Here is a 10,330-nt window from a genome sequence, read left to right as displayed (position 1 = left end):
CCGTGTATATAATTGATGTTGCCATCCCCCATAATAGCAACATCGAACGGAAATACGTGGAGAAGAAGGTGAACTATGACTCATTGGCTCCGGAAATCAAAGAAATTTGGCGTCTCGATAATAATCGCATAATATTGTCAGCTACAGGTATTGTACCTAAATCCCTGACGGCTTCCCTTGATGTCCTGGGACTTTCGCACAGTCTGGTTCAAACCATGCAGAAGTACACCATTCTGCATACATGCTCGATGTTGCGGGGAGTACTCGACGGATTCTCCCACTGACCTACCACCGGCCACCATCACCATTGCCCCTTTAGTTTTTAAGTAAGTAGGATCGTCCGAGCCTAAATGCTTGGCAGCTAGTGCTAGTATTAGATAAAATCCGGCATCTGCCGAGATTGTGATAATTCGGGAAATAAAAAAAAAAGAAAAGGGGAGAACACAAAGAACAAAAGAAAATGTTCCCAGTAGTTCTGACGACGAATTGACCTTCGCGCAGTAAAAATCCCCCAACATCAGTTGTTTTGCAGAAATACTTGCATAGGAATCGTTTCGTATTAGTCTGAGACAAACGATAAGTGTGCATTTGCTAATATACAGCATAATCAGGTATATGGCCAAACCACGCAATACATGGAGGAAACAACAACAAAAAATGGTTAATGATCATTTTTCAATATTTGAAAATTTTCGAATTATTTAAAATTGAATTAATATTTTAAGATACTGGAATGTTTTTAATGGAATATGATGTCAGCAAGTAAGTAAGAACTTAAAAGGAGGATAATGGTGGTGCTAGAGGATGCTAGATAGGAGGAAGGAAGAATGCAATACAATTTCATGAACTACATAGAAAAAAGTCAAAGCGTACTTTGATTTTAGAAAATCAATTATTGAGTTCTAAATTTTTCTGAAGTTCCGCTACCTTAATTTCAGAAGTTTTTATCTTAATAGCTTTCAAATAATTACAACTACAGAGTCCTTCATAAATGTCAGTTGAGTGTCAAAAGAACCAATTGAGATACGAAAATATATCGGATTTTCGGACGTTACAAACAAAAATTTGTCCATGCCTTTGTTTCGTATTTAGTATGCTCATCGGTTTTTTGCTGAGATGCTCTTTACTTTTCTCGCCTGTTTTTTCCGTTCGGAAGTATCCTGGCATTGATGCTCCCCATGTTGTAAGTAATCAAATTGGATGCGCTTAAGAAATTCAAGATTGTAAGACTATCTTTGTCTTCTAGACTGCAATTATGAAAGCTGGTGTCTATCAATGTCAAGGAATCAACATAGGTGGAAGGGTAGTATTAACCGCGGGGTATTGTATCAAACCAAAGTGAGAGTGCGATATATCTTACTAGATAAGTTGTCACTTCAATTTTTTCTTAATCTTTTTCAGTCAAACTTACGAAATTTTATCTGGCTTCGGCACTATAGATGGCGATTTCCTTCAGGCAAAATATCGGACAACCAGTGATTTTGTCCATTTCTTTGAGAATTTCACCGATCCCTCATTAGAGCGCAATATGGGTTTACTTGCTTTGAATAGGACGATTCCTCTGTCAATTGCATCAGCACCTGCACTTCTAGATTTTTGCTTTGCGAAGATTGACCCGAAATCTTGTTTTCTGCTTGCCTGGGACATAAAAGTAAGTACTATTCACATTGAGTTCGACAGGAAGGAGGTCTGCCCAAAACCTTTTGTTTTCTATATATAGCCTCAGAAAATATATGTTGGGATCAGGTCTTGGATTATTGACATACACAGCCTTTTTGAACATCGTTTGGTTTGTTGAATTTTTCTTTCTCCACTTCCGTATGTCTCATTGTTCGCCTTAGGAGATCTAGTTCCTTCAGAGTTACCTTGGGAATGGGCATTAGGTTCATTTGCTTTACTCATCTGTCCCCCGGTGTATCCTTTTTCGATTTCTCCTTGTGCAGGTGCCACCGATCGTGTGAAGTTTACCTTGCCTTCTGCTTTGCTTCTGAATACTTTCTGCAGCCTTCATTTTGGATGATTACCAGGTTTAGAAGCTACTACATTTTCATGTATATCATCATCATCATTAACGGCGCAACAACCGGTATCCGGTCTAGGCTTGCCTTAATAAGGAACTCCAGACATCCCGGTTTTGCGTCGAGGTCCACCAATTCGATATCCCTAAAAGCTGTCTGGCGTCCTGGCCTACGCCATCGCTCCATCTTAGGCAGGGTCTGCCTCGTCTTCTTTTTCTACCATATGCCCTTATAGACTTTCCGGGTGGGATCATTCTCATCCATACGGATTAAGTGACCCGCCCACCGTAACCCATTGGGCCGGATTTTATCTACAACCGGACGGTCATGGTATCGCTCATAGATTTCGTCATGGTGTAGGCTACGGAATCGTCCATCCTCATGTAGGGGGCCAAAAATTCTTCAGAGGATTCTTCTCTCGAACGCGGCCAAAACTTCGCAATTTTTCTTGCTAAGAGCCCAAGTCTCCGAGGAATACATGAGGACTGGCAAGATCATAGTCTTGTACAGTAAGAGCTTTGGCCCTATGGTAAGACGTTTCAAGCGGAACAGTTTCTGTAAGCTGAAATAGGCTCTGTTGGCTGACAACAACCGTGCGCGGGTTTCATCATCGTAGCTGTTATCGGTTGTGATTTTCGACCCTAGATAGGAGAAATTGTCAACGGTCTCAAAGTTGTATTCTTCTATCCTTATTCTTGTTCGTGTTTATGCTTGACCAGTGCGGTTTGATGTTGTTGGTTGGTTCGTCTTCGGTGCTGACGTTGCCACCATATATTTTGTCTTGCCTTCACTGATGTGCAGCCCAAGATCTCGCGCCGCCTGCTCGATCTGGATGAAGGCAGTTTGTACGTCTCGGGTCGTTCTTCCCATGATGTCGATATCGTCAGCATAGGCCAGTAGTTGGGTGGACTTGAACAGGATCGTACCTCTTGCATTTACCTCAGCATCACGGATCATTTTCTCGAGGGCCAGGTTAAAGAGGACGCATAATAGCGCATCCCCTTGTCTTAGACCGTCGTTGATGTCGAATGGTCTTAAGAGTGATCCTGCTGCTTTTATCTGGCCTCGTACATTGGCCAGGGTTAGCCTAGTCAGTCTTATTAATTTCGTCGGGATACCGAATTCTCCCATGGCCGTGTACAGTTTTACCCTGGCTATGTTATCATAGGCGGCTTTAAAGTCGATGAATTGATGGTGCAATTGTTGTCCATATTCCAACAGTTTTTCCATCGCTTGCCGCAGAGAGAAAATCTGATCTGTTGCTGATTTGCCTGGAGTGAAGCCTCTTTGGTATGGGCCAATGATGATCTGGGCGTATGGGGCTATCCGGCCTAGTAAGATAATGGAGAATATCTTATAGATGGTAATATCTCCCTTTTTATGTATGAGACAGATAATGCCTCGTAGCCAATCGTCAGGCATTGATTCGCTGTCCCATACTTTGAGCACAAGTTGATGAACCACTTGGTGGAACTGGTCGCCTCCATATTTAGACAATTCGGCTGTAATTCCATCGGCTCCTGGCGACTTATGATTTTTTAGCCGATGAATTGCACGGACTATTTCTCCTAAACTTGGTGGTGGCAGTATTTTTCCGTCGTCTTCAGTTGGCGGGATCTCCAACTCGCCGATGTTCTGGTTGTTCAGTAGCTCATCAAAGTACTCAACCCATCGCTCTAATATGCCCATTCTGTCAGAAATCAGATTTCCCTCTTTGTCTCAGCAGGATGAGCATCGAGGTGTATAAGGCTTCATCCTGCTGACTTGTTGGTAAAACTTCCGCGCCTGGTGCGGTTGCTCCTTGTACTTTTCTAGTTCACAGACTTGTTGGTTCTCCCAGGCTTCCTTTTTCCGTCTGTGAAGTTGCTTCTCCGCTCGATGGAGTTCGTGATAAGTCCCTGCGCGTGCCCGCGGTTTCTGAGAATGCAACATTACTCGGTATGCGGCATTCTTCCGTTCCGTTGCTAGTTTACATTCATCGTCAAACCAGCCGTTCCGACTCCTTTTGCGGCTGGGGCCAAGTTAGTTTGTGGCCGTATCCATGACAACGTTCTTCTGGTGGTTGTGAAGTTCATTTGTTGATGCTTCATCTCCAGGTCCTCTATTGACTGCGGTTATTGCGGCATCCATTTCCCTCTTATAGGTGTCGCGGAGGGTTGTGTTGTGGATGGTTTCAGTGTTAACTCTCACCTGTTTGTCAGAGTGGATCCTAGGTGGTATTGTTATTCGAGCTCGGAGCACCATGCCAACGAGATAGTGATCCGAGTCTATATTGGCCCCCCTATATGTTCTGACATTCATCAAGGCTGAGAGATTGCGGCGTTCGATCAACACGTGGTCAATTTGGTTGAAAGTGGTCCCGTCTGGAGAGGCCCATGTATGTTTGTGGACCGCTTTCCGCGCAAACCAGGTACTTCCAACAATCATTTCTTGTGACCCTGCTAATTGAATAATCCGCAGTCCGTTATCGTTTGTATTTTCGTGTAAGCTATAGGAGCCAACGTATCGCCTGAATACGGGTTCCTTCCCTACTTGGCTGTTAAAATCCCCAAGCATGATTTTGATATCATATCTGGGACAGGCTTCGAGGGTTCGTTCTACTGCCTCGTAGAAGGTATTCTTCTCCGACTCTGCAGTTTCCTCTGTAGGGGCGTGAACGTTAATGAGGCTTATATTTCTAAACTTGCCTCGCAAGCGCAGAGTGTATAGCCGTTCGCTTATGTTTTCAAATCCGATAACAGCAGGTTTCATTTTTTGGCTCACTAAGAAACCTACTCCGAGCGCATGGTTTACTGGATGGCCACTATAATTTATGGTGTATTAGCTCTTCTCCAGTAAACCGGTCCCTGTCCACACATCTCTGGTAACGCTGTTACATCAGCCCTATATTGGGACAGGGTATCGGTTAGCTGCTTATCACCTTCATCTCTGTACCGGGGGCGCACTTTCCATGAGAAAATGCGCAAATCGTTATTCCTTTGTCGTTGCCGGGTTCGTCGTTGTGTTACTCGTCCAGTCCGAGGCTCCTGCTGTGGCTTCGTAACTTCGGTTTTCCGTGTAGGGTTGTCAGCCCTACCCAACCCCCAACCTGGAGAACCAGTTGGTCCCGTTTTTAGGCGCAGAAGACTCGCCTTCATCCATCTCCGTCTGCAGCTTTTCGTTACGAAAGAGCTCCCAGCGGTCAGCACGTGGAGGTGGAGATAGGGTTTGGTAGTAGAGCTGTTGGTGTTGGTCCAGCAGGCATTTCCCAGGTTTTATGCTCCATCGTGGGTACCAATCCACGTTTCGCCCTGGGACCTATACAACCCTTTGACCACTTCTCACTTCTCTTCCTTGCTTGAATTCAGACTAAATATCCGCAGAACATCATCTTTCTCCTCGCTGCAACCATGATTCGAAATTTAGAAAGAATCGCCATTCACATAAAGGCAGCAAAAGACAGTTACAAAAATTTGGACGGCATAACCTGTCAGCCTTCCGTATTCAATCGACTTATGTGACGCTCCCTCGCGAGATCTAAAGCGTCAAAACACCACAGAAATGAAGGCGTCGGAAACCAAACTGGCGTTCCGGCAAACCATTGCTGGCTTCGACGAGGACAGGAGTCTGTTGTAGATGACTCTCTCCATCATCTTCCCCATTGTATCCAACAGGCAGATAGGACGATACGACGCTGGGTTTCCAGGTTGCTTGCCAGGCTTCGGAAGCAACACCAACTTTTACTTTTTCCACTGGCAGGGAATATTCCTTCTTTTAGGCACGCCTCGAAGGTGTTGGCGAAAAGGTCGGGCCTAGTCTTCACTGCCAGTTTCAAAGCTCGGTTGGGGATGCCATCCAAACCTGGGGCCTTGTTGTCACCGAACCTACCACATATTTCCCGGAGCTCTTCCACAGTTACAGGCGGTATTATGCCGTCATTTAGCTTGACAAAAATTTGCTTTCCCCTATTTTCGTGGTGAGGGAACAGAGCGGTAACAATCTGTTTCATGAGGCGCGGACAGGTCACTGGTTGTGATTTCCGCAGCCTTTTCATCACCACTCTGTAAGCCTCGCTCCAAGGGTTTATGTCGGCATGGTCGCACAGCTGTTTGAAGCAGTTCTTTTTGCTCCTCCGAATGGCTTCCTTTAGGCGGCCACGCAATTGCTTGTGTGCCTCCTCTCGACCGTCGCCACCGGCTCGCAAACTTGGAATTTCGTTGTTCCACCAGTAGTTGGGTTGCCTACTGGGGAGCAATCGCCTTCTGGGCATGTAGCATCGCATGCTTCCGTCACCCATTGAGTGATCTGGGTGGCTTTCTTTCCAGCCGTACCATTCAGGGATATGTCGGATTTGAGCACCGCGGAAATCGTGTCCTCCTCGAAATCTTTCACTGTCCAGCCCGGCATTCTGCGAAAACTCTTTTTCGAACTCGATCCGCCCTTGATCTCTATGCAGATTGCCTGATGGTCGCTGCGAGTATAGTCCTCACTGACATGCCAACCGATTCTACTGGCTAAAGTGGCACTGACGTATGTCAGGTCCACTATAGACCCCAGGCCCCTTCCCCGGAAAGTGTACGAAGACCCAACATTCGCCACTACCACGTCTAGCTCCGCGAATGCTTCGAGGAGAACACGTCCCCTGACATTAGTTATCCGGCTGCCCCATTCAAGAGCCCACGCATTGAAATCGGCTCCTATTATGATCGGCCAATGTCCTCTTGCATCCAAAACCAGAGCGGCAAGCATCCGCTCATACTCGTCGAGTGTAGCGCTGGGTGGAGCATAGCAGCTATAGATGTGGATGCCCTTCACCTTCGCTCTGATGAAGTCCTCCTTCGGGTGCTCCATTATTTCCTCGAAGGCTTGTTCTCCACAAGTCCATAGCGCTGCTTGGCGCGTTTAGTCTTTGACCCAAACGCTACCACCGTGATTTCGGTATGATTCCGTTAGTATGGCCACATCGATGTTTTTCTCGCGGATGGTTTGCGCGAGTAGATCCTGCGCCGCCTCGCAGTGGTTGAGGTTGATTTGTATCAACCTCATCTGCTTTTCTGTATTCCGGGCACTTGCTGCTGCCTGCAATGTGCCGATGATCCACACCCTCCTTTCCTTTGCACAGTAGACAATTTGGGTCAGCTCCGTAGTCCTTGCTGATGTGGTTTTCCACTCCGCATCTCCTGCATTGCTTTGACCTGTCATTTGGACTAGTGCATGCCTTCGCAATGTGACCAAAGCCAAGGCATCTAAAGCACCGTTTTAACGCCACCTGTTCCCTAAGGCGACACATAACCCAGCCTATTCTCACTCTCCCTGCTGCTAACAGTTTGAGTGCGTTCTCCACTGGTAGGCTGATGATGGCGGTCCGGCAAGATCGAACTGTTTCTCCAACGCTTCTCGAACCTCCTCCTTCGTCGTGATTTCATCTATATCTTTGCAGATTATAGTGATCTCCGGTCTGCTAGCTCTTATGTCGGCTTCCTGCCCTAAAGTCTTCCCGATTTGGCTTAAAAATTTGTCCGCGGTTACATCCTTGAATTTCTTAAACTCCAACATAAGATCTCCCTTCTGGGATCGTCTAATGCGGCTGACGTTGTCTCCCAAATTGGTGAGTTCGGGGTCTGCCTTCACTTTCCTGAGAATGTCGGCGTATGACCCTTCGCCTGGTTTGGAAATGAAAATTACCTCCGGTCTAATCTTCCTCCGATAATTTCTTTTCCGCGGTTCTACCTTCCTCCAAGCTTCCGCATCCGCCTTTGAAGGTTCGATCCCTTTTCTCGAGGTAGCCACTGCAGTATTTTCCCTGGTAGCTTCAGACGTACTTTTCATGAACTCCGCCTTTTTGGGAGTTGAGTCCTTTTTTCTTTTCGTCGTTTGCTGGCCTGTTGAGTCATTCAGCTTCTCGCGCAGCCTCTTCCCCGGTTTCTCCCCTTTTGTGTTTTGAACCGGCGTTACTTGAGTTGCCTGGTTCACTTTTCCAATCGGCGACTTCCCTACTCGTTCATCCTGGGCCTTGCCGTACGTCAAACGGATGCCTCTTATCATGGCCCTTATATTTTGGTGGATGTTCCTGCGCTCCTTTATAAACTCACACAGCTCCATGATCTTTTTACCGAGGGCAGTAAAGGCAGCTCCAGACTGATCATTGCCCAAAACATCGCTCGGGTGAATCGGCGTCAGTGATTCTTCCTCATCGAAGACTCCCGCTATACGCTTCCCACTGGGGGTAACGATTGTGGGGGCTTGTACCCGTGGGGGAGGGGATCTGCGAAAAATCGAGCTCCTTCTGAACGGGTCCGTCACTGGAGCCAGTTCAAGCTCCTCCCGTACGCTTGTAACATTAGATGCCACAGTAGTCAAGGTTCCCACTACTGAGGCACTGCGGTCGTTGGATATCGACCGCCGGAGCCCGCTTGGTCACTCCCAAAAACCGCCGGTACCGGGTTTCCGAAGCCCTGTACCGTAACTTCATTCTTCTTTTGCTCCTCCATGTTTGGTTTTATTTCTGGGTATCCTGGTGAAAGAGAAACTTGACAACAAGAATGATTAGCCTTAAACAATATTTGCGGAGGAGGAACAGGTCCAGCGCCAGGAGTCAACGGTTCATTTACTACCCTATCGTATGCAGGGATAGTAAATACGGATAATGACACATAGACACCACAACTAAAAGTCCTATCATATGTCCTTTATTTTCAGACCAATGATAGCAAAGCCCAGACTTTACACATTGACTTCGCAAAGGAGATGTGCAATTCAAACACGATTTTACGTAGAATCAACGCATCTGAAAACAAGTTTTGCGGAAGTAAGTACAAATAATGTCATCCTTGTGTCTACAAGTTGACAATTTCTCTTTATTAATCTTTATTCCTAAGGATCACGGGTTTGCTTGCCAAACACTGTTGGTGCATCACTAACTTGCAGTGGAATCGCTGTCGGGCTGGTCGTAATGTCAGCGTGTTCTCAGTCAAAAGATAGTTCAGAATTCATATTCGTCAGCCTAAAAAAGGTAGAATCAATGTTGTATTATGAAGTGGAAAGGATGAGAATAGAAATGGCCACAGATAACGATACCGAGGAGGAAGAAAAGCGGATAGTATCCTTTGCTGCGAATGTGGAAGTGTGGTCGCGCTATCGGAAACGAGCCTTAAACAGTGGCAGCAGCATACATTCGTTCGTAAATGTCTTCATACTTTTACTTTTTAATTATCTGAAGTAATTGTATACATACAAATATTGTAATTATAGGACATGATAAGCTTTTAATAAACGATAAGAACTCTCATGATTATTGTATATTAAATCGGAGGGAATCTCTTCTAGTCCAAAGATAATGTCCTGTAACTGGAAAGTGGGAGTTTCCTTATAGCAAGCCCCCTGAAGGAAAAGGAATAGTTCATGTGCTACTTAAAGGAAGTGGCATCAGGGGATGCTGGAACGACCCCCGTTCTGTTTACTCGAAATTTTCAACACCACGATTTGTCACCACCCCGACTCCATTGATTCTCACGCTATATAATTAATTTCTAACTTCTCATTCAATTTCGGAGAGTCGACCGTCGTCCTTAATCAAACATAATGCCTAAAGTTCATGTTGATGGGGTTCCCCAAGGATTTGGAAGCAAACGTGAACCTGTGGAGACAACATATGTTGCTCGGTCCATAATCAACCAACCGTGTTCTTCCATCTCAGCACCCACGTTGACTTGCAACCATACCAAAGTGTATACAATGAAACCTCTTAACTTTGAATGACGCCCGAGACGTTAGTATCATGTAAATTGGGAGTTGGAGCTGCCAGGACGAGGCATAGCAGGCAAAGTTTCCCTTGGAGCACACACAACTCCTTCCGGTACGGACTGTTCGTTACTTTGCTTTCACTCACTTTTGCATGTGACTTTGTAAAATTCAATTTTGTTGTTCTTTGGAATTTAATTACTGGGTTTCCCTGTCATTGTTGTATAGCTGTCCCGGGTAAAATATAGATGTACACAGATGTGAAAATTGGTTTCACTAGATCCTGGCGTTACGTCTTGCTGGGGGTTCCTTTGATGCCCGTGCCATTAGGTGGGAATTATGCGGGGCTAACAAAGTTGTTGGTTGGATGGCGACCAAGTTGGAGAAATGTACTTTTGTTTGGTGGCTTTCTGATTTACACTGATGGCAGTGGAAATTGCATAACTTTCCGGGATGGAATATTTTATTTATTTTCTAACTGAAATGAGGAAGTTTATGTACAGCAATAAATCAGACTGTGAGTGTGTACATGTAGTGATAAAGGAGCCACTTATTTGATAGGTTAGAATCAGGGTGAACAGAAGTTTGCTTAG

General features: G+C 45.7%; 1 protein-coding gene across 1 annotated transcript; it reads left to right on the top strand.

Annotated features, from left to right (window-relative positions):
• Positions 1–932: 932 nt before the first annotated feature.
• Positions 933–9,288, top strand: LOC119655242. Its single transcript, XM_038061027.1, has 5 exons — positions 933–1,183; positions 1,247–1,338; positions 1,402–1,651; positions 8,697–8,805; positions 8,876–9,288. The coding sequence occupies exons 1-5, from the start codon at positions 992–994 to the stop codon at positions 9,217–9,219; spliced, it is 987 nt and encodes a 328-aa protein (XP_037916955.1). The 5' UTR covers positions 933–991; the 3' UTR covers positions 9,220–9,288.
• Positions 9,289–10,330: the final 1,042 nt, after the last annotated feature.

This window comes from Hermetia illucens, chromosome 4, assembly GCF_905115235.1.
Source record: "Hermetia illucens chromosome 4, iHerIll2.2.curated.20191125, whole genome shotgun sequence".
NCBI classification, from domain to species: domain Eukaryota; kingdom Metazoa; phylum Arthropoda; class Insecta; order Diptera; family Stratiomyidae; genus Hermetia; species Hermetia illucens.
Note: the sequence above shows the minus strand (reverse complement) of the source record. Positions and strands in the feature narration are given on the sequence as shown.